General features: G+C 42.2%; 2 protein-coding genes and 1 long non-coding RNA gene across 4 annotated transcripts in view; 2 read left to right on the forward strand and 1 right to left on the reverse strand.

Annotated features, from left to right (window-relative positions):
* Window positions 1-1,904, reverse strand: part of PTPN11 (protein tyrosine phosphatase non-receptor type 11) — an 85,358-nt gene extending 83,454 nt beyond the window's left edge. The window contains exon 1 of one of the 2 annotated variants that reach the window (XM_032309571.1): window positions 1,666-1,904. In XM_032309571.1, the coding sequence (XP_032165462.1) occupies window positions 1,666-1,679 (14 nt within the window). In that variant the 5' untranslated portion in view covers window positions 1,680-1,904. The remainder of the gene's footprint in view (window positions 1-1,665) is intronic. The other variant, XM_032309572.1, reaches the window with a different exon arrangement.
* Window positions 1,905-1,945: 41 nt separating this feature from the next.
* Window positions 1,946-15,495, forward strand: LOC116571583. The gene is made up of 3 exons (XR_004277918.1): window positions 1,946-2,294; window positions 2,617-2,756; window positions 14,696-15,495. It is a non-coding gene; the product is annotated as an uncharacterized LOC116571583 (long non-coding RNA).
* Window positions 15,496-16,958: 1,463 nt separating this feature from the next.
* Window positions 16,959-22,103, forward strand: RPL6 (ribosomal protein L6). The gene is made up of 7 exons (XM_032310580.1): window positions 16,959-17,031; window positions 17,924-18,160; window positions 18,249-18,347; window positions 19,430-19,573; window positions 20,305-20,353; window positions 20,939-21,123; window positions 21,914-22,103. The coding sequence occupies exons 2-7, from the start codon at window positions 17,924-17,926 to the stop codon at window positions 22,064-22,066; spliced, it is 867 nt and encodes a 288-aa protein (XP_032166471.1). The 5' UTR covers window positions 16,959-17,031; the 3' UTR covers window positions 22,067-22,103.
* Window positions 22,104-24,525: the final 2,422 nt, after the last annotated feature.

The following is a 24,525-nucleotide window of genomic DNA, read 5'->3' on the forward strand; positions in this document are numbered from 1 at the left end:
ACTTCTCCAATTCTACACTAACAAGCCGGACAATGTAGGGTCTATTACTACTCAGCCCCTTCCCCACTCCCAACCCCCAGTCTTTTTGTCTCCTAAAGAAGCAGATCCTTACTTGTCTGGAAGAGCTGACACAAGGAACAAAAGGTTCAATGACTATTTGACAGATTAAAGAATAGACAACTGTTTTATTTAAAAGCTCCCTAAAGAATTAGAACATTTGAGGCTATACACTGTTCCGATGAAATGCAGTTCTATATTACCCAGATCTGTAAGCACTTGGCCAGGAGACCTGTCCAAATCACTCACTTCCTAAGAGGTTTTGGTTTTGTTTTCTCTCCCTCTTTTCATTCCACAAATAAATAATTTGCAGGTGTATTTTGAGAAGACATTCCCAGTATTTTGAAAATAACCCCAACAGCTTGAAACAGTTTTTTAAATGTCTAAGACAGTGACCATAGCAAGCCAATAAAGGAAAAGACCAAACAATGGGTCTTATGTGTGAATCGTATATAGAGTGGCAATACAAAATAACAGGATCATTTTCTGAAAACAATAGGTCACACTGCAGTTCAACAACAAAATAAGGCTTACAAATGATTAACAATAGTTATAAAATAATAATAGCAACATGGTGATTAAACAGTGGGGATTCTGGCTCCACCACTTATTGGTTCAGGGACTTCAGGCAAGCTGCCTAACTTCTGAAAATCAGTTTACTCATCTTTAGAACCAGGATAACAGAAGAAGAAGAATTCCTCTTCTCATAGGGTTATAGTGAGAATTAAATGTGTGTGACTTACAGTAAGAACTAAATAAACGTTAGCTATTAGAAGTATTATTACCTTGAACCTGCAAAGGATCTCCTTAATTCACTAATCCTCCTTTGACTCTTAGGTGCAAAATCCTGTCATTTATTAGCGTGAAACTTCTGAGCCTCAGTTTCCACATCCGTAAAACGGGGGCGATTAATGCTACCTGACTTTCGAGGCTGTGGTTGAGGATTAGCTAACAAGAGATAGGGCTCCCTTCCCTCCCATCTCCCAAAGCGAAGACCGCGGAGGAAGGAAATACTTCTAATAGCAGCAGATACAGTCAGTTTTTCCATTTCTGACACGTGAGAGGTGGGGGGGAACGGAGGTGCAAAGAGCCACATAAAGGGGTCAAGTTCCCGAGTGAAGCCCCCAAACGCACGCGAGAGGCAGAGTGACCCAGAGCCGCTCGACTGTCGGGGGCCCGGCCCCGCGCAACTCCCTCCTCTCCCCTCCCGCGTCCCGAGCCGAGGAGCCTCCCCAAGTGAGCGGGGTTATTTCGGAATCACCATGAGGCAATTCTCATGAGGCAATGGGTCAGGAATGCGGCGCCGAGCCGGGCCGCTGGCGTCCGCGGTTCCCTGGGCGGCTCTACCTGCCCGCGTCCTGACGGGCATCCCCAGGGCTGCGGGAGCCGGAACTCGGGGAGGCAGGAAATGAATGGGGACCCGAGAGGTGGGGGCGCGGTGGCGCCGGGCCCCCGACCCCGGGAGAACGAGAAGTTCGGAGGAAGACTGCCCCCCGCGACCCTGAGCGGGAGTCCGAAGCCCGGCCGGGGCGCCCCCTCCCGGGCGGGGCTGATCGAACGCGGCGGGGGCCGGGCTGAGGCCCGGGCCGGGCCCTCGGGACTCCTCACCTCCGCGATGTCATGTTCCTCCCGCCCTCCGGCTCCGCGACGGACCCGCTCCTTGCTCAGGCTCTGCTGGGCCCGGTCACATCGGGCTGGCCCGAGGGAGGCCCGCTCGGGACCGGACAGGGAGGCAAAGCCAGCCGGCCGCGCGCAGACCCCCCTCCAGGCCTGGGGATCCCGGAGACTGTGCAGCCGCCCCCCAAGCCCGGTTCGCTCCTCCTCCTCCCCCGCCTATCCCCACCGGCGCTGCCGTGACGTCACCCCGCGCGACGCCCGCCGCCACTTCCTGCTCCCACTCCGCCCGAGACTGAGCGGCGGCTGGTAATGGCAGTTCATAGTCTCCGTGGAGCCGTCGCAACACAGTTAGCAAAGCACTTGCACCTTCCTTTAGACCCGGGCTGCAAGGCGCGCGCGCGGCGCCCTCACTACTGACCGCATTCCCACGAAGCAATTGCATTCGCTCCCACCGTGTCAATTTTCATCCCTGTCCCGAGAGCCAAATCGAATTTCATTCATTTTATTCCATCTCCGCTCCACTTTTCAGCTGTGTAACCTTAGGAAAGTTCCTGAGCGTCAACTGTTGAGTCTCTGAGCTTCAGTGTTCTCCATTTCTTCATTTCTGTAAAGTGAACATGGTAATTGTATTCTTTTCATAAGATTATTATGGGGATTAAATATGCAAAATGCTTAGAACTCCCGGCCTGACCTATTTAAGAAGTCCTTTGTGATTGTTATCTGGATTATCATGATAATTAAACATCTGTTGAATGTTTTCTTTCTGGTAGGCACTGTTTAAAACTACGGGGATACAAAAAAACAATGGGGATACGGTAGTGAACTGAAGACAAAAACCCTGAGTGTTTTAACTCAAGAAAATACTGTATTTCCGTCTTCCTTTCTTTTCCCCATCCCCCTTTATATTATCACTTTTTAAAGATTTTTATTTATTTATTTTAGAGAGAGAGAATACCAAGTAGACTCCTTGCTGAGCCCATCAAGGGGCTGGATCCTAGAACCATGAGATCATGGCCTGAGCAGAAACCACGAGTTGGGCACTCCACCAAGAGTGGATGCTCTACTGACTGCCCTACCACCAGGTATCCCTTATCTTTTATTTAAGATTTATTTATTTATTTATTTATTTGAGAGAAAGAGAGAGAGAAAGAGGCAGAAGAAGAGAGAGAGAGAGAATCTCAAGCTGACTCCATGCTGAGTGGTGGGCTCCACTGGAGATTAAGTCTCCCAACCCTATCCTAAGGCAAGAGTTGGAGCTTAAAACACTGCACCTTTCAGGCACCCCTATGTTTCATCTTCAGTAGAGTAGTTAGGTAAGTCTTCACTGAGAATCACAATCTGTGTACAAATCTGATCCTAGAGTAGTCAGTGGGAATAACTCTGGCAAATAGCATTTCAAGCATAGGGAGAGGCAAGTGCAAAACCCCTGAGGCAGGAGGCTGCCTCCTGTTTTCCAGAAACTATGACAAGCTCTCTGACTGGAGCACAAAAGGCCGTGGGAGGGGTGAAGGGAGACCAGTAGGAGATGAGGTGAGAACAGAATAGAGATGATCTGGGGTCCTATAGGCTATTTAAATGAACGGTAAAATGGAGGGCCATTGAAAGATTTTTAGCAAAAAAGGAATATAATCTGTTTTAAAATTAAACATAATAAAGTAAGGGTACTCTGGGAGAATCAGATCAAGAGAGCAAGTCTGAAAACAGACTAGTTCAGAATACTGTAATATTCCAGACTAGAGATAATGGTGGCTCAGACCAGAATGAGAAGCTAGAGCCTTTACCTGATGAGTGTCCTTGTGATTCATTAAAGGCCACAGATTTAGTAAGTGGCAGAGTCAGAATTCGAACCCACATCTATGTAGCTCCAGAATCTTTATTTTTATTTCCTCCCAATGCTCCCCACGTCATTCTTAAAAAGAGAACTCTAATACTCTGATATAAGGTGCTGACTTCCTAAGCCTTGGTGATACCAAAAAAAAAAAAAACAAAAAAACCTGACAAAACCTATTGTTAATATATGTCAGTTTAATTTAGATAATAGACCTTCAACAAGCAGTTGCCTACCCTGTTTCTTTCCAGACCCCCTAAAAGTCCTGTCCCTCTAGATGACTCAAATAACACTGACTGATGTTAAGCCCACAGACTTGCCCTTTCTAACCCATTCTCCACCAAATAAAAAGAATAATCTAAAATGCAAAAGTAGTCACTCCCTGCATTGAATACTTCAATGGCTACTTATTGCTTTTAGGATGAAATCATAAAAAAAAATTTAACAACTCAGTCTGGTCCCTCACTTACCTCACCAGCCCCTCTTCCCAGGACTCTGTGACTCAGCCATGCTGAATGACCTTCAGTTCCCCTCAATATATGAAACTCTCTTACAGCTCTATCTTTACACAATCTACTCCCTCTCCCTGGAGGTTTCTTTCTCACCTCCTTCCTCATGATCTCTAATCTATGTCTCTGATCTCAGACTAAAAGTCATCTCCTCTGGGATAGGAAAACTTACCTGATTCTCCCAGAACAGGTTAGATGGTCCCTGAGACACCTATCCTAGCTTAGAACCGAACACAGTTCACTATAAATCTAAGAAACAGTACTATGTGGAGGTTAAGTTCTTGATCTCCAAAGCTCAGCCTGCCTACTTGGCTATCCAGAGGCAAGTCACTTGACTTCTCTGTGTCTCAGTTTCCTTCTTTTGAAAAAATGGAGGGGTCCACATGTTACCACAGGTAGGTGGTGAAGCATGAAATATTTCCCCTGGGGATGCCTGGGTGGCTCAGTTCTATGTTCTATGAGGGAGTTCAAAACCTGTAGCATTAAATGAAAAGTTTACATTAGCACATCAGGCCCTTCTAAATATGAACAATGCCTACCTGTTCAGCTTCATTTTCTCCCTCTCCCTCACATAATCTCAGAGTTTCCAAAGCCCTCCTGTTGTTTCTTGCATCCCTGTCTTCCTAAATTGAGTTCTTTCTGTCTGGAACACCCTTTAAACCCATCTCCAACTGGAAAACTAAGCAGCAGGCAAGATTCAGCTCTAACTCAATCAGCTCCTCCAGGAAACATTCTCCGCACACACCCCTCAAACACTTCCTGAGAAGAAAATAGAGGCACCCTGCCTATGCTTTAGGGGCTGCCTAGTCATCCCTCTAAAGCCCCTAACAGTTTAACATCGCTGTTGGTTGATTCTTCCGTCTCTTCCCCTAGATCATGGGTTCCTTTTAGAACAAAGTCATTGTCTTTTTTTTTTTTTAATATTTTATTTATTTACTTGAGAGAGAGAGAGCATGAAAGGGAAGAAGGTCAGAGGGAGAAGCAGACTCCCCACGGAGCTGGGAGCTGGACGCGGGACTCAATCCCGGCACTCCGGGATCATAACCTAAGCCAAAGGCAGTCGCTTAACCAACCGAGCCACCCAGGCGCCCCAAAGTCATTGTCTTCTTCTACTTTATTTTATATTATTTTTTTTAAACAGGCTCCATGCCCAATGTGTGGCTTGAACTCACGACCCTGAGATCAAGAGTCACATGATCCACTGACTGAGCCAGCAAGGCACCCCCTTCTTCATCTTTGCATGCCTAGAGTCTAGTACAGTGCCTGGTTTAGAACAGGCTTACGAAATGTTCATTTAGGGGAAAAAAAAAAAAAAAAGAGGTATTCATTGAGACATATTTTATTTTGATATCTTTCTCAATCACAAAAGCAATACAACTTCCTTGCAACAAACTTTATAAAAACAGTAATTTTCCCTGCTTCTCATGTATGCATATTGCCAACTCAAACCCCCACCAGTGTTAATGGTCTGATATGTATTCTTTCACTTTTCTCTATACCTATACAAATACACACACGTATACCTCACACACACTCACATAAATAACATATGTACAGACTTTGTCTTTTTTTCCTTTTTTTTAATTTAAATTCAACTGATTAATATAATGTATTATTGGTTTCAGAGGTGGAGGTCAGTTATTCATCAGTCTTCTATAATACTCATTGCTCATTATATCACTTGCCCTCCTTAATGACCATCACCCAGTTATCCTATCACTCCACCACCACCCCATCCAGCAACCCTCAATTTGTTTCCTATGATTCAGAGTCTCTTATGGTTTTTCTCCCTTTCTGATTTAATCATGTTTTATTTTTCCCTCCCTTCCTCTATGATCTTCTGTTTTGCTTCTTAAATTCCACATATCAGTGAGATCATAGGATAATTGTCTTTCTCTGATTGACTTATTTCACTAGCACAATACCCTCTAGTTCCAAACACACACTTACAAACAGCAAGATTTCTTTTTTTTTTTATGGCTGAGTAGTATTCATATATATATATATCTCACATTTTACTAATCCACTCATCTGTCAATGGACATCTGGACTCTTCCCATAGTTTGACTATTATGGACATCACTGCTATAAACCTTGGGGTGCAGGTGCCACTTCAGATCACTACATTTGTATCCTTGGGGTAAATACCCAGTAGTGCAATTGCTAGGTCATAGGGTAGCTCTATTTTCGACTTTTTGAGGAACATCCATACTGTTTTCCAGAGTGGCTATATCAGCTTACATTTCCACCAAGAGTGTAAGAAGGTTCCCCTTCTCCACATCTCCACATCTCCACATGCCAACATCTGTCCTTCCCTGACTTCTTAATTTTAGCCTTTCCGACTGCTGTGAGGTGGTATCTCATTGTGGCTTTGATTTGTATTTCACTGATGCTGAGTGATGTGGAGCACTTTTTCATGGGTCTGTTGGCCATCTGGATGTCTTCTTTGGAGAAATGTCTGTTTCTGTCTTCTGCCCATTTCTTGATTGGATTATTTGTTCTTTGGATGTTGAGTTGGAGAAGTTCTTCATAGATTTTGGATCCTAGCCCTCTATTGGATATGTTATTTGCAAATATCTTCTCCCATCTAGTTGGTTGTCTTTTGGTTTTGTCAACTGTTTCCTTTGCTGTGCCAAAGCTTTCTATCTTGATGAGGTCCCAATACTTCATTTTTGCCTTTGTTTCCCTTGCCTTTGGAGATGTGTCTAGCAAGAATTTGCTGTGGCCAAAGTCACAGAGGTTGCTGTCTCTATTCTCCCCTAGGATTTTGATGGATTCCCATCTCACATTAAGGTCTCTCATCCATTTTAAGTCTGTTTTTGTGTATGGTGTAAGAAAATGGTCCAGTTTCCTTCTTCTGCATGTTGTTGTCCAATTTTCCCAACACCATTTGTTGAAGAGACTGTCTTTTTTCCATTGGACATTCTTCTCCTGCTTAGTCGCAGATTAGTTGACCATAGAGTTGAAGGTCCATTTCTGGATTCTCTATTCTGTTCCATTGATATGTGTGTCTGTTTTTGTGCCAGTACTATACTGGCTTGATGATGACAGCTTTGTAATAGAGCTTGAAGTCTGGAATTGTGATGCCACCAGCTTTGCTTTTCTTTTTCAACATTCCTTTGGCTACTTGGGGTCTTTTCTGGTTCTATACAAATTTCAGGATTATTTGTCCCACCTTTGTGAAAAAAGTTGTTGGTATTTTGATAGGGATTGCATTGAACGTGTGATTGCTCGAGGTAGCATAGACATTTTTAACAATATTTGTTCTTCCAATCCATGAGCATGGAATGTTTTTACATTTCTTTGTGTCTTCTCAATTTCTTTCATGACCATTCTATAGTTAGAGATCTGAGTACAGATCTTTTGCTTCTTTGGTTAGGTTTACTTCTAGGTTTCTTCTGGTTTTGGGTGCCATTGTAAATGGGATCAACTTCTTAATTTCTCTTTCTTCTGTCTCATGGTTATAGAAATGAAACTGATTTCTGTGCATTGATTTTATATCCTGCCACTTAGCTGAATTCCTGTATGAGTTTTATCAATTTTAGGGTGGAGTCTTTTGGGTTTTTCACATAGAGCATTGAGTCATCTGCAGAGAGTGAGAGTTTGACTTCTTCTTTATGGATTCAGGTGCCTTTTATTTCTTTTTGTTGTCTGATTGCTGAGGCTAGGCCTTCTAGTACTATGTTGAACAGCAGTAGTGATAGTGGACATCACTGCTGTGTTCCTGACCTTAGGAGAAAAGCTCTCAGTTTTTCCCTATTGTGGATGATACTGGCTGTGGGCATTTTGTATATGGCTTTTATGATATTGAGTCCTCTATCCCTACACTGTGAAGAGTTTTAACCAAGGAAAGATGCTGTCACATGCTTTGTCAAGTGCTTTTTCTGCATCTATTGAGAGGATCCTATATTTCTTGTCCTTTCTTTTATTTTGCTTAAAGATTTTATTTATTTAGGGCTGCTTGGGTGGCTTAGTCAGTTATGATCCCAGGTCATGATCCCAGGGTCCTGGGATTGAACCTCACATTAGGCTCCTTGCTCAGCAGTGAGCCTGTTTCTCCCTTTCCCACCCCCTCCTACTTGTGTACTCTCTCTCACTGTGTCTCTCTTTCTGTCAAATAAATAAATAAAAAGATTTTATTTATTTATTTAGCAGAGAGATAGAGAGCACAAGTAGATAGAGTGGCAGTCAGAGTGAGAGGGAGAAGCAGGTTCTCTGCTAAACAGAGACCCCGACACAGGGCTCGATCCCAGGATCCTGGGGTCATGACCTGAACCAAAAACACCCACTTAACCAACTGAGCCACCCAGGTGCTCCTTGTCCTTTCTTTTATTAATGTGTTGTAGATTGGTGAATGTTGAACCATCCTTGCAGTCCAGGAGTAAATCCCTGGATTTACTGAATAATCCTTTTAATGAACTATTGGATCCTAATGGCTTCTCTCTTGGTGAGAATGTTTATATCCATGTTCATCAGGGATCTTTGTCTGTAATTCTCTTTTTTGCTGGGGTCTTTGTCTGGTTTTGGGATCAAAGTAATGCTGGCCTCGTAGAGAGAGTTTGAAAGTTTTCTTTCCATTACTATTTTTCGGAACAGCTTCATAACTATAGATACTAGTTCTTTAAATATTTGGTAGAATTCCCCTGGGAAGCCATCTGGCCTTGGGCTCTTGTTTGTTGGGAGATTTTTGATGACTGCTTCAATTTCCTTGCTGGCTATCAGTCTGTTCAGGTTTTCTTTTTCTTCCTGTTTCAGGTTTGGTAGTTCATATGTCTCTAGGAATGCATCCATTTCTGCCAGATCACCTGATTTATTGGCAAACAGTTGCTCATAATACGTTCTTGTATTGTTTGTATTTCTCTGGTGTTGGCTCTGATCTCTTCTCTTTCACTTATGATTTTATTTGTTCAGGTCCTTTCTCTTTTCTTTTTGATAAGTCCTGCCAGGCATTTATCGATCTTATTAATCATCCAAAGAACCAGCTCCTAGTTTCATTGATCTGTTCTGTTGTTCTTTTGGTTTCTATTTCATTGATTTCTGCTCTAATCTTTATTAATTCTCTTCTCCTGCTGGGTTTAGGCTTTATTTGCTCTTTTTTCTCCAGCTCCTTTACATATAAATTTAAGTTGTGTATTTGAGACCTTTCTTGCTTCTTGAGAAAGGCTTGTATTGCTATATACTACCCTCTTAGGATCGCCTTTGCTACACCCCCAAAGGTTTTGAACAGTTATGTTTTCATTTTCATTTGTTTCCATGAATTTTTCAATTCTTCTTTAATTCCCAGTTGGCCCATTCATTCTTTAGCAGGATGCTCTTTAACCTCCATGTATTTGAGTTCTTTCCAAATTTATTCTTGTGATTGAGTTCCAGTTTCAAAGCATTGTGCTCTGAAAATATGCAAGAGAATGTTCCCAATTTTTCATACTGGTTGAGACCTGATTTGTGACCTAGTATGTGATCTATTCTGGAGAATGTTCCATGAACACTCAAGAAGAATGTGTATTCTGTTGCTTTAAGATGGGAGTTTTCTGAATACATCTGTGAAGTCCTTCCAGCTCAGTGTGTCATTCAAAGCCCTTGTTTCTTTGTTGATCTTCTGCTTAGATGATCTGTCCATTGCAGTGGGAGGAGGGTGTTAAAGTCCCCCTACTATAATTGTATTATTATTCATGTGTTTCTTTAATTTTATTATTAATTGGCTTATAAATTGGCTGCTCCCATGTTAGGGGCATAAATATTTACAATTGTTAGATCTTCTTGTTGGATAGACCCTTTAATTATGATATAGTGTCCTTCCTCATCTCTTATTACAATATTTGGTTTAAAATCTAACTTGTCTAATATAAAGATTGCCACCCCAGCTTTCCTTTGATGTCTATTAGCATGATGAATGGCTTTCCACCCCCTCACTTTCAATGTCTTCGGGTATAAAATGAATCTCTTGCAGATAGCATGTCAATGGGTCTTGCTTCTTTATCCAATCTGATACCTTGTGTCTTTTGATTGGAACATTTAGCCCATTTATATTCAGAATAACTATTGAGAGTTATGAATTTAGTGTCATTGTATTACCTGTAAAGTCCCTGTTTCTGTATATTGTCTCTGTTCCTTTCTGGTCTGTGTTACTTTTGGGTTCTCTCTTCACTTAAAGGATCCCTTTTAATATTTCTTGTGGGACTGGTTTGGTGATCACAGATTCTTTTAGTTTCTGTTTGTCTTGGAAGCTTTTTTTCTCTCCTTCTGTTTTAAATGACATCCTAGCTGGATAAAGTATTCTTGGCTGCATACTGTTCTCATTTAGCACCATGAATATATCATGCCAGTCCTTTCTGGCCTATCAGGTCTCTGTGGATATGTCTGCTGCCAGTCTAATGTTTCTAACCTTGTAGCTAATGGACCTCTTGTCCCAAGCTGCTTTCGGGATTTTCTCTTTATTGCTGAGATTTGCAAGTTTCAGGATTACATGTTGGGGTGTTGACCTATTTTTATTGATTTTGAGGGGGCTTCTCTGTGCCTCCTGGAGTTGAATGCCTGTTTCCTTCCCTGGATTAGGGAAGTTCTCCATTATAATTTGCTCCAATTTATCTTCTAACCCCTCTCTCCCCGCTCTCTTTCCTCTTCTTCTGGGATCCCAGTTATTCTAAAATTGTTTTGTTTTATGGTTTCACTTATCTCCCGAATTCTCTCCTCATGATCCCTTAGTTGTTTATTTCTCTTTTCCTCAGCTTCTTCATTCTCCGCCATTTGGTTTTCTATATCATTAATTCTTTCTTCTGCCTCATTTATCCTAGCAGTTAGGGGCTCCATTTTTTATTGCATCTCAATAATAGCCTTTTAAATTTTACTTGATAAGATTATAATTAGATTTTAATATTTTATTTCATTTTAATTTTAATTAGATTTTAATCTTTAATGATATTTTAATCTTTTATTTCTCCAGAAAGGGACTCTCTTGTGTCTTCTCTGCTTTTATCAAGCCCAGCTAATATATTTATAATCGTTATTCTGAATTCTAGTTCCAACATCTTACTTATGACCATACTGACCTGGCAGTCAGTACTAACTCTTGTTCTCTTTTTTGTGGTGAGTTTTTCTATCTTGTCATATTTGCAGAAAGTGTACGCTCTTCTGTTTATATAGTTGCAACAATTCTTTTCTTAGATCTCTGGTTGAGTTCACAGGTGGTCAGAATGATGTGATAGCTATCTAGCTGAATTCCTGGGACCAAACAACATTAAGGTCTCCTCGTCCTTGACCATCCTGGACTCCGCCAGGATTTTATTTTTCTATTCTGTTTTTTAAACAAGCTCATAATATGTGTCTATATTTGTGGATTCATAATATGTATGAATCCATTATTATAATAAAATAATTATATGAAGATTGTGTATTTATATGCATATATAATCACAAGGACTGTATATGTTCGTGACTTAATTTTTTCTCTTAATATGTAGTAAATATCCCTAAACCAGCATTTTTGTCCAGTGTAAATATAATATGAGCCATATATGCAATATTAAATGTTATAGTATTTCGAGGCACCTGGGTGGCTCAGTGGGTTAAGCCTCTGCCTTCAGCTCAGGTCATGATCTCAGGGTCCTGGGACCGAGCCCCGCATCAGGCTCTCTGGTCAGCAGGGAGCCTGCTTCCCCTCTCTCTCTGCCTGCTTCCCTGCCTACTTGTGATCTCTCTCTTTCTGTCAAATAAACAAATAAAATCCTTTAAAAATAATTAATTAATTAATTAATTTTATTTAATAGTTTTATTTTATTAATAAAATAAATAATTTAATTTAATAATTTAAATAAAATAATAATTTTATTTAATTTATCAATAAATAGATGTTACAGTATTCACACTTTAAAAAGTAAAAAGGGGTATAATCAGTGAAAATATGTTTACCCCAATATATCAAGATATTATTCAACACAAATCAATAAGTATAAAAATGAGTGAGCTATCTTAAATTCTTTTTTACTTATTAAGCTTTCAAAGGCCAGTGTGTATTTTGCCCTTACAGCACATCTCAGTGTGAACAGGCTACATTTCCAATGCTCCATAACCACCTTTGGCTAATGCTACTGTAGAGACAACACACTTATGTGGAAGTCATTCTCTCCCGTTGCTGCATAATATTCTGTAGAATGGATATACATTTTTAGTCCACTTCTGTTAATGGACATTCGAATTATTTCTAGGGTTTGGGGGTGGGGGGTTGCACTGAAAATACTGTTTCCATTAACTCTCTTTTATTTTTTAATGATTTTATTTTTAAGTAATCTCTGCACCCAACGTGGGGCTCCACCTCACAACCCCAACATCAAGAGTTGCATGCTCTACTGACTGAGCCAACCAGGCACCCCTTCATCAACTTTCTTTTTATTTTTTAAAAGATTTTATTTATTTATTTGAGAGGGAGAGAGAAAGAGCGAACAAAAGGGGGGTGGGGCAGAGGGAGAGGGAGAAGCAGACTCCCTACTGAGCAGGGAGACAGACATGGGGCTCAATCTCAGGACCCTGGGATCATGACCTGAGCCTAAGGCAGATGCTTAGGCTTTCCTAAGCGCCTTTCCCTCTTTTTTTTTTTTTTCCTAAGATTTATTCATTTTAGGGGAGAGGTGGGGCAGAGGAAGAGAATCTTCAAGCAGACTCCCTGCTGAGTGCAGAGCCTGACACAGGGCTCAATTTCATGACCCAGAAGATCATAACCTGAGCCAAAACTGAGAGTTGAATGCTTAGCCAACTGAGCCATCCAGGCACCCTTCCCTGAACTTTTTTATGAGAAAATTCAGTGAATGAGTGAATCACTATATTGATCTTAACTTAGGGAGGTATTATCAATGTTGTCAATATTGTTCCAGTTCTGTATATATATTATTTTAAAGATTTTATTTGTTTATTTGTGAGTAAGCAAGAGAGAGCACAATGGGAAGGGGAGAGGGAGAAAGTGAGGCTGACTCCATGCTGAGCAGGGAGCCTGATGTGGGGACAATGAGATCATGACCACAGCCAAAATCAGATGCTTAACCGGCTGAGCCACCCAGGAGTCTCCATCCCCAATTTAAAAACAAGAAGACTTATGTGCAGAAGTTTATCATAAGATCATATATCAAGTGAGCTCCAGGTTACAAGGTCAGTACCCTCTCTGTGGCATAACTGCCTGCTGATTTTGTCTTTCTGTGGCACCAAGAGGTAGGATTCGATGTACCTGTGTGACATTGGGCAAATCATTTGTTATAAATGAGTTTCAGTTCTTTCATTTTAAATTCCTACTTCAGGGGCACCTGGGTGGCTCAGTCAGTTGAGGGTCTGACTCCTGATTTTGGCTCAGATCATAATGTCAGGATCATGGGATAGAGCCCTGCTTAGAGTCCCACATGGGACTTCATGCTCAGAGTGGAGGCTGCTGCTCCCTCTCCCTCCCTCTCTGCCCTTCCTGTCCTCTAAAATAATAAATAAAATCTTCAAAAATGTTGCCTTGAGGCCTAAAATGATTTAGTCTCTGCAAAAATGTCTCCTTTGTAATTAATGAAGCACTGTGCAAATTTAAGAGCATTTTATATATGGCAAAACTACGTGCTTGATAATAGTGTTTACTTTGTAGCTAATACATTGACCATATTTAGTCCAAGTAATTTTGCAGTACCACAACGAAACACAAGAGGGGGTTCGTTTGTGTTTTTATTTCAATGGCAGGTGCATTTACTACGTGAAAGCTTATGAAATTCTTAATTTTTTTAGAGACTTAAGTGAGCAACTTAAGTCTCTAAAAAAATTAGAGACTTCATTCATTCCAATACACTTTCCTTTTTTTTTCAATACATTTTCTTTTTTTTGTTTTTTATATATATATATTTTTTAATTTTTTATTTTTCATAAACATATAATATATTTTTATCCCCAGGGGTACAGGTCTGTGAATCGCCAGGTTTACACACTTCACAGCATCCAACACATTTTCTGAAGTGACTATTTTTAGGAGGTGTTTTGCTCAGGAAACTGAACAAGTAAAGCTGCTGACATTCCCATTCTTTTTTTTTTTTTCCTTTTTAGATGTTTATTTATTTATTTGACAGACAGAGATCACAAGTATGCAGGCAGAGAGAGAGGAAGGGAAGCAGGTTCCCCACTGAGCAGAGATCCCAGAACCCTGGGATCATGACCTGAGCTGAAGGTAGAGGCTTTAACCCACTGAGCCACCCAGGCACCCTGACTTCCCATTCTTAAGTCCCCAAGCTTTTCCTTGAGACTATTACAGGCCCAGACAGTGAATAATCCTACACTGGCATCAAATGCAGCCTCCCTAATTTGCATGGAAGGAAGACAGGCTTGTTTAGAAGCCACGTGTTTCAGCAGGCAGAGCGAGTCTGCATTCACTGTAGTCTGAAAGGTTCCACGGAAATCTCTGAGGCCTTCTGAGAGATTTGATCACTACATTTGTATCTTTTTTTTTTTTTTTTAAAGATTTTTTAATTTATTTTTCAGAGACAGAGGGAGAGAGCGCGAGCGAGCACAGGCAGACAGAGAGGCAGGCAGAGGCAGAGGGAGAAGCAGGCTCCCTGCCGAGCAAGGAGCCCGATGTGGGACTCGATCCCAGGACCCTGGGATCATGACCTGAGCCGAAGGCAGCTGCTTAACCAACTGAGCCACCCAGGCGTCCCGACTACATTTGTATCTTTAGTCATCCAGAATGGGAAAAGGCTACATGATTCCCAGGGGACACAGCCGCAAAACAGGTGATTTGGATCTGAAGAAAATCAAAGTGAAAAGCTCTCACCACTAAAAACAAGCAAATGAAAGAATCGAAAATTCTGGCCAAAAAGTGTCACATATGTGGACATGTTGCCTTAAGGATTTGGATGCAGTAGAAAACGATAAGATATAGTGTTTTATTTATTTTGCAAAGGTAATAAATATATTTCTTCTTAATTCTAATATGAGCAAAGAACTCTCTTTTTCATCTTCATTAGTCATCGTTTTAATCTTTATATAAGAATGGTTAAAAGTGCAATCCCTGAAATCAGATCCCTGTTATGAATAAGTTACTTGACCTCTTTGAGCTGCAGATTCCTCTTAATAATATCCTTCGTATGTTGTTGAGAGGATTGAATGAAATAAAGCAAGGCATATAACACGGGTTCTAACCACATAGCATACAGTACTGTTTTTATTATCCCTGCTACATAAACATTAGCAGAATATTTGACACCTGGTAGGATCTCACCAACTATGGATCTCACCAACTAGGATCTCATAACAACTATGATGTTGATGTTGATGACAGTGGTGTCGTGCAGGGGGTGGGGGGGCAGGTCATGATAACAAGAACTAACATTTATCTAGCACTTACCATGCATCAAATACTGTTCTTCGTGATTTTGTGTATAGTGATTCATTAATCTTCCCAACAACACTGTGGAGAAGGTAATATTGTTTTTTCTTTTCTAAGATTTTATTTATTTATTTGCAAGAGAGAGAGAGAGAGAGAGAGAGAGTGTGTGTGTGTGTGTGTGTGTGCAGAAGCAGAGGGAGAAGCAGACTCACCACTGAGCAGGGAGCCCCACATGAGGCTTGATCTCAGGACCCTGAGATCATGACCCGAGTCCAAGAAAGATGCTTAACTGAATGAGCCACCCAGGCACACTGGCAGGTCATATTGTTATCCTCATTTTAGAAATGAAGAAACTGGGGGTGCCTGGGCGCCTTAGTTGGTTAAGCATCTGACTCTTGATTTCAGCTCAAGTCATGATCTCAGGGTCTTGAGATCGACCCCATGTGGGGCTTCCCGCTCAGTGGGGAGTCCACTTCTCCCTCTCCCTCTGCTTCTACCCCTTGTTCATGCTTGCTGTCTCTCAAATAAATTAAATTGAATCTTTTTTTTTAAAGGAAATGAAGAAAGCAGTACAACAACTGAAACTAATGTAACATTGTGTGTCAACTATACTTTGATGAAAAGAAATGAAGTAGAAAGTAACCAGAAATGCCTGTAGAAAGGATGAACAAGCATGCTCTTATGTTTCCATGCCTCTTGCATTAATTTTTCCAGTTACCACTTTCACCTGCCAAATTTGTATTTACTCTTCCAAATCCAACACAAAACCCAACTCTTTTGCAAAACTTCCAAGATCTCCCAGAAGAAATCGTTTATATTCATTTTTTTCTGTTTATTTTTCCTTTGAATGTGTGTTCTTTGAGAGCAGGAATATATTTTATTCATTTTTTTAACTTTTTTTGAGATTTTATTTATTTATTTGACAAAGAGAGAGATCACAAATAGGCAGAGAAGCAGGCAGAGGGGAAAGGGGGAAGTAGGCTTCCTGCTCAGCAGAGAGCCTGATGTGGGGCTAGATCCCAGGACCCTGGGATCATGACCTGAGCTGAAGGCAGAAGCTTAACCTACTGAGCCACACAGGCGCCCCTTATTTTTTAACTTCTTTAAAGAATTTATTTTAAGTAATCTCTACACCCAGTGTGGGGCTTGACCTCAACAACCCCAGGATCAAGAGTTACATGATCTACCAATTAAGCCAGCCAATTCTGTCTTTTCTGACTCTGGGCCATTGAGCATAGGCTATAGTCTGAAAAGGGGATGTAGGTATTAGGTCAATTTCAGAGAAAACGTCCATGAAAGGTTCCCAACTAGCCTTTCATAGGAAAGATTTCGCTTTTTTTTTTTTTTTTTTTTTTTTGGAATTTGGTCTTTCATCTATCTCTCCCCTTTTACAGTGAATTGTCAGTCCTTTCTAATGCCCTTAGAAAGCAAAATAAAAAACTGTAATTTATGTCGACTTCTAAAAGTATTTTGAGAATTTTATTGGTCTATAAAGTGAAATATGTTCAAAATGTTCTTGTCTATTGCCTCTTAAAAGAAGAAATTGCTCTTCGTACGTCTGGCAAAGGAGAGAAAACTACATTTCCCATAATGCCTCGTATCCGGAAGGAAGTGAGACTCAACACTTCCCGTGATTCCTTATAGACCGGAAGCCGGGTCCTTAGTTCTCTTTCCCATCTTGCAAGGTAAGAATGGCGGGGCTTCTTTGCAAGACTCGATATCTGGATCCCCCATCCTTCGCCATCCGAATCAGGAGGGTATCAAGTGGACACCTGCAGGAGTCGGACATGCTTTGGGCCAACTGAGAGCCCTCCTAGACGCTTCATTTGTCTCGCCTGGGTTTGCGCGGGGCACGAAGTGGGTGAGGTGGGGTGCCAAAGAGGCTCCGGAGCTCCCGGCTGCTTGCCACTCTTCTGGGCTGGGGTTACAGGACCCTTCTGGAGATCCGTAGCGGGGTAGTGGGGCGGTAGGGACCAGGATGATGGCGCGTGCCCCGGAATCCCGGGTTCGGGTTCCAGAAAACGCCTCTGAGTTCGTCGGAGCCACGTTGAGCTTTGGGGCTGAGGCCAAACGCAACTTTTCCTTAACACGTCTGCGACCGGAAGTCGCCTCTTGGCTCTGCGCTTTTCAGTCTGGTCTGAGTTTGGGCCGGTGTGTTCCTTCCTAAGCCGGATTTCTTAAGTGAGACAGCAGTCTAAAAGCGCAGAAGCTCTGGAAGCGAATGGTTTCAGGGTCCAGCGTCGCTGCTCCATAAACTGTGGCGATTCGTGAGATTCCTAATTCGCAGAACAGGAATAAAGATCGAATGGAACAGGGACTTTTAGCCACTAAATGTTTAGCAAACAGTTGTAAGAGCTCTTCAGGTTCTTAAAAACGAACCACTGTGAGGGTTATTGCACGTGTGTGTGGTTTGGGGTTTTTCAGGGAAGGAGTGAAAGGATGTTATGACTGCTTGGGAAGAGAGGGTGAGGGTTCGCGGGTTCGTCGTCTCGGAAGCCTGTCAGTGTGCTGTGTAGACCTGCTTTGTCATGTGATAACTGGAGAAGTCCCTTTCTTTTTAAATGTGTGTCCTGGTAGATGGCGGGCGAAAAAGCTGAGAAGCCGGATACTAAGGAGAAGAAACCTGAAGCCAAGAAGGCTGATGGCGGTGGCAAGGCTAAGAAGGGTAACAAGAAGGCTAAAACCCCGAAGAAGGGGAAGCCCCACTGCAGCCGAAACCCTGTCCTAGTCAGAGGAATTGGCAGGTACTCCCGATCGGCTATGTATTCCAGAAAGGCCATGTACAAGAGGAAGTATTCGGCAGCTAAATCCAGGGTAAGGGGTGAGGAGGGTCACTGACCAAGACTTTTGTCTTCACCTTAGGAATTTTTGTCTGCCTGACTTTGATGCATTTCTGTGACAGGTTGAAAAGAAAAAGAAGGAGAAGGTTCTTGCTACTGTCACCAAACCAGTTGGTGGTGACAAGAACGGTGGTACCCGAGTGGTTAAACTGCGCAAAATGGTAAGATTTGGAAGAGCCGGTAAACGGGAGACTTGAAAACCGTGAGGGGTTTTTGGTGTTCTCAGGTTTTAAAGGTGTGCGTTGGCCAGAAAATGACTAGTGGAGGATTCTGGGTTTACCCCCAGGCCTCTTAAACGTTTGTCGTCTGATCTTAAGCAGAGTTGCTTTTCCTCGCGGGTAAAGCAGTGAATAAAGGTCTGCCTCACAGTGTTGGGAGAATTACGTGGGGCACGATCTCGGTGCTGCTGGGCTTGTAGAACAGTTACATACCAGAGGACTGTTGCTTGGCTCCTCCACCATGCACAAGACATTTTCTCAACATTTGCTTTGTAATTTCCATTATGAAAATATTCCCAGGTATATTACGGTCATCACAGTTGGAAATTACTGCTCCAGAGGGGATTACTACTTCGATTCCTTGTTACTGTTTTTGTGGGCTAGTTTTCTGTTAGGTACTAATGTCTGTGGTCGAAGCAGGAGGTTATTGTGTGTTACTTGTCGAAAGCTTAATAGTCTGTGTAGGGTCTTGTTTTTACAATAAATGAACCAGTGGTCCTGATCTGAACTGTGGGGTTTTGTTTCCCTTTGTGCATAACATGGGAGTGATGCACATTAACGTGGAGGATGTGAATACAATGGAAAAACAAGCCATGCGTCCGTCATAATCTCCAAAATGTGTGTCAGATGTGTTTTTGGAGAAGTACAATTTAGGTTAAGGTCAGAGACTACAGGAAAGCTTGAGAGTCACTGCTGTGCCACAGTGTGTGATGAGAAGACAGTGTATGAGAGCTTGTCATTTAATCCCAAGTCTACAGAAGTAACTTGCTTGATGCTTTTCTGCCTTTGCCTGAACACTCTGCTCCTTTAGTTAAATGGATTTCCTCTTGGGTTTTGCATAGGGAAGGATAAGCAGCACTTACCTTTTCCAAATTTCCTATGACTTGGGAGAAGTGAAAATGAAATGCAGCAGTGTAAATCATTTAAAATGGGCGAAAGGGTGTAGCGAGCGTTCCGCTGTCACAACCAGCTCTACTAATCTGATTCAGTTGTTTAAATAAGTTGGACCTGTGGATTCCTTACAGCCTAGGTATTATCCTACTGAAGACGTGCCTCGAAAGCTGTTGAGCCACGGCAAAAAACCTTTCAGTCAGCATGTGAGAAAACTGCGAGCTAGCATCACCCCTGGGACCATTTTGATCATCCTCACTGGGCGCCACAGAGGCAAGGTGAGCAGAGCGGACGCTTCAGCTCAGGGGCTTGAGGTGCTTGATAATCATGTGTTGACACTCTGCATAAAGTTTCTGCATTTGCTTGTGGTAGCTGTGGTTCGCAGTGGGGGGTGGAGGCGACAATACCAGGAGCCCAGGCACTAGCATGACACGTTTAGTCCATAAAGTACAATAAGTTACTACCATTTCCTGCGTGTTGGGGTTACGTATTACAGATGATTTAGATGTCCCTGTACCCAAAAGTATTTATATATTTCAGTTATTTCCTTGGGATAGCTTTGCAGGGGTAGAATTACTGAGTTAAAGAAGGTAATCGTTGCTCTTTAAAAACAAGCGCACAGAAGTATTGCTCATATCCAAGGGTTGCCCCTGTTAGCAGTTTGGTATGCTTGATTCTAGAGTTGCTGAGTGGATACATACTTAGAAGTTTCCTTTACCAAATTTAGAAGCATAAGATTTGATTAATTTAGAAATCTGTTTGTTTGGGGTTTTTTTTAAGATTTTATTTATTTGTCAGAGAGAGATCATAAGTAGGCCGAGAGGCAGGCAGAGGCAAAGGGAGAAGCAGGTTCCCTGCGGAGCAAGGAGCCCCGATACGGGACTCAATCCCAGGACGCTGGGATCATGACCTGAGCCGAAGGCAGCCGCTTAACCAACTGAGCCACCCAGGCGTCCCTTGAAATCTGTTTTTAACACAGAAATGTCTGATGTGTCTGTTTGATTTACAGCGGGTAGTTTTCCTGAAGCAGCTGAGCAGTGGCTTGCTACTTGTGACTGGTAAGAAGATCCTTGGATTTTATATTCTCTGAAATTTGGCACTTTTAAATGTACTTTCGCTCCCACCTACATGGAAGTTCCAGTGTTGAGATTACGTGCCCTATTTCATTGTCTTGCATACACCTGAGTTCTAAGGAAGCAGGTGTTTAAATTTTGTGTGGCAACATAGCACCAGTTAACTGCCACTAGAAGAATGGGTGGCTGTTAACCCCAGGGAATGGTTCTGCGTGAGACTTGTAATTGGTCCGCCGCTTGGAACCAGAGTACAGTGGCCAAACAGGTAAAAAGCGAACTGTTCACTCTGGAAAGCAGTGCTTGGTTTAAATTTGTCTGGGACCTGTGGCTTTGGCCAGCATGTGTGAGTGATTATGCTGTCTCCCAGCTTGGGTGACTTAAGATTTGAAGAAGAAACCGTGGACGTACTGAGATCTTGAGAAAGTCTAGGTGTTGACTGTAAAAAGGGCAGTTTGAGAGTTCTTCAAACTGAGTAAAAAATTCAGTACACCAGATTTCTTTAAATTTAAAGTCTGTTCTTAAGTCTTTGCTTTCTCTTTCCCTCGGTATATTGATTTTTTTTTTCTTTAGGACCTCTGTCCCTCAATCGAGTTCCTCTGCGTAGAACACACCAGAAATTCGTCATTGCCACTTCTACCAAAATTGATATCAGCAACGTAAAAATCCCCAAACATCTCACTGATGCTTATTTCAAGAAGAAGAAGTTGCGTAAGCCCAGACACCAGGAGGGTGAGATCTTCGACACCGAGAAAGAGGTAAGCTTCTCATTCTGTCTTGGCCCCTGATAACTCCACTTCCCTAGGTGGGAGTGAAAAAAGTTTTCACAAGGAGTTGACAGAGAGAAGTTGTTAATAATGAGGAATATCTGGGGAATTACATCATTCCAGATGGTGCTGCTTTCAGTGATTCTTAATGGTGGTTGAGAGCTCTGCTTAGACTATTTTTTAAGATTTTATTTATTTGACAGAGCACAGACAGGGGAGCAGCAGAGGGAAAGGAAGAAGCAGGCTCTCCATTGAGCAGGGAGCCCGATGCAGGCCCCATCCCAGAAACCCGGGATCATGACTTGAGCCTGGGGCAGACTCTTAACCAACTGAGCCACCCAGGCACTCCTAACTGCTACTGTTCTGCTGGGGGTTCACACTTTTTTATCCTTTTTTGGGGAGGGGGTAGGAAAGAGAATCTTAAGCAGGCTCCATGCCCAGCTCACAGCCCCACATGGGGCTTGATCTCACAGCCCTGTGATCATAACTTGAACCAAAGTCAAGAGTCAGAGGCTTTACTGACTGAGCCACCGAGATGCCCCTACCCTTGTTTATCCTCGATATGTATTAAAGTAGACAAAAGGAAAAGAGCTGCAGTTTTTGCTATGTTAAAAACAAGGTTATACTATACTACTTCATAGTCCTCCAAGGAAAAGATGATCAAAATTGCTTTCTAAATATCCCTGGGATTTAGTACTTGTGAGATAGGATTCCTGAGTCAAATGGAGTCTGGTACTTATGCCCTACTTTTAAACGATCTTCTTTTCTTTCTCTCCCCTAGAAATACGAGATTACAGAGCAGCGCAAGGTTGATCAGAAAGCTGTGGACTCACAAATTCTGCCAAAAATCAAGGCTGTTCCTCAGCTTCAGGGCTACCTCCGCTCTGTGTTTTCTCTCACAAATGGAGTTTATCCTCACAAATTGGTGTTCTAAATTTCTTACAAAAGAACTAATTAAATAACTGATCCAATTCCTTTGTGTCTATTTTAAAATGTATATCTACCTGGAGATGTGGCTTGGCTCGGCCAGCTTGTAGGGTCTTAGCCTCTGCTGAGAGGAGGGGCGTTTGGGAGGGTGGCACTCGCTGCAGGGGAACCACCTCTTCGGCTTGGTGTCCGCATTTTAGCTTAGTGTCTGGCTTGTCACCCAGCACCTACCATATGAAATAGCACTATTTCCCTGGGTACCACGGAGCAGGAGAACAAACTGCCCTTCAGGCCACAGATTTTCCTTCCTTCGACGATGATACAGTTCTCCCCTGTTGGCCCAACTCGATCATTGCTGTTAGTCTTCCATACCTAGTTTCGAGGGTTTTGTTTGTTTTTGTTTTAAGATTTTAATTATTTGACAGAGATCACAAGTAGGCAGAGAGAGAGGAAAGGAAGCAGGCTCCTGCTGAGCAGAGAGCCTGATGCAGGGCTCGATCCCAGGATCCCGGGATCATGACCTGAGCCGAAGGCAGAGGCTTTAACCCACTGAGGCACCCAGGTACCCCGCGTATCTAGTTTTTTAAAAGCACATACATCAAGTGAGTATAATGATTTATCGTCCTTTTTTTTTTTTTTTTTTTTTAAAGTCAAAGCCTCATGTGCTACACATACTATTACACAGCTAGCAACATGTTTCGGACATTCCGTGAAGTCCATCCTCACTGATGGAGAAGATAGTGTACCATTATATGGATTTTTTTTTATATCATTTATAATTGTGTACAAGGTAGTAAAACAAATACAAGTGTGCACACAGATGAGTATCAGGTAAATATTTTTGGCTGGGGAAAGATTTGCGCATTTAATTTTAGTAGACTGTGCTAAACTGCCCTCCGTGGGGTTTGAGCCAGATGTTCTGTACAACAGTGTCTGTTTCTCTGCGGGCTCGCTTACACAACGGGTCCTCAGATTTGGGGTGTTGGCAGTAGATAAGTGAAAGATGACCCTGGTGGGTTTTTTGAAGTTGCTTTTATTGACAGTTCACATTAGGTGAGATTCATAATTTTGAGTGTGTAGTTCTGTGACACCTGTGCAGTTGGGTAAGCATCGTGACTAGGAAAGTTCCCTCATGTTCGTAACATCCACTCCAGGCAGTCCCTGTTCAAACTTAAGTTCCTGTAGTTCCGCCTTTGCAGAATGTCCTACTGTATACTAAGCATAATGTTACTGAGATTTGTTCATACCCGTGGCTCAGTAGCTCTGTCCGTTCCGGTAGGTCCATAGATCACTGTCCTAAAATTCACCCACTGAAAGACATTTGGGTTGTTCACAGTTCCTGGAGATGATGAGTAAAGCCACCATCAACATTCACTTACAGGTTTTTGTGTGGGTATATTTTAGTTAATGTTGGGTGAAAATGCAGGATTACTGGGTTAAATCGTGAATGCATGTTTGTATAAGAAACTGGCAGACCTTCCCATTTTGCATCCCACCTGCAATGAGTAACAGTTCCAGTTACTCCACTTCCTTCTCAGCACTTGGTATTTCTGATTTTTTATAATCGAGATGTAATTGACAGCTGTCAGTTGGTGTACAGTTCAGGGGTATAACATGATGATCACTACCATTAGTTAACATCCATCACCATGTGTATATAGAAAATCCTGTGAGACTTAAATCTAGCAATTTTTTTAAATGATTTTAATTTATTTATTTGACAGAGGAGAAGCAGGCTCTCTGCTGAGCCGGGAGCCCAGTGCAGGGCTCAATCTCAGGACACTGGAATCATAACAACTGAGCCACCCAGGCACCTAAAATACAGCAACCTTCAAATAATGATACAGAATTACTGATAGTAATCCCCATGCTGTGTTACATCCCCATCCTCATGACTTCTTTTAACTCTAGTGTCTCCGCTAGGTATATAGCATGTGCTATGATACAGTTTTGAAACATATCCAGATGTCACTTCTGGCTGTGGTCTCTAGTGGTTCTTTATAGCTCAGGTTCAGTTTCAAAAGTCATTTTGGCCACAAGGCCCTCTGATTGGCCCATTTTTTAAACCTACTCTGCCCTTCAGACACCAGTTAGGGAGTAGTTACCACAGGTTACCCCATTTCTGTCTGACCTGGTTTACCCTACAACTGTGCTATGATGACTGAACAGAACTCAGAAACATCTGATTACATTTATTTGTTACTGAAAGATAAACTCAGAAGAGCCAAATGGAAGAGATCTATAGCAAAGGGTAAGGGTAGTGGGGGAAGCATGTCCTCTCCAGGTAAAGGAGGTAAACCCCTCCTGGCTCCTCTGTATTCACTAACCCAGAAGGCCACCAAACATTGTTCAGATTTTTTGTTATTTTCCCAGAGTGTTTACAGATGTTAATCTCCAGCTTCTTCCCACCACATTCCCAGACCCAAACCACACCCCTGCCGTACCTTCCCTTAAGCCTAGGGAGGG

This window comes from Mustela erminea, chromosome 13, assembly GCF_009829155.1.
Source record: "Mustela erminea isolate mMusErm1 chromosome 13, mMusErm1.Pri, whole genome shotgun sequence".
In the NCBI taxonomy this organism is placed as follows: Eukaryota; Metazoa; Chordata; class Mammalia; order Carnivora; family Mustelidae; genus Mustela; species Mustela erminea.

Excerpts from the sequence above, each read along its gene's own strand:
- RPL6 (XM_032310580.1), top strand. The coding sequence starts at position 17,924 with ATGGCGGGCGAAAAAGCTGAGAAGCCGGATACTAAGGAGAAGAAACCT. Across the intron at positions 19,574-20,304 it reads CTGGGCGCCACAGAGGCAAG|CGGGTAGTTTTCCTGAAGCA; the intron begins GTGAGCAGAGCG and ends TTTGATTTACAG. Across the intron at positions 20,354-20,938 it reads TGGCTTGCTACTTGTGACTG|GACCTCTGTCCCTCAATCGA; the intron begins GTAAGAAGATCC and ends TTTTTTCTTTAG.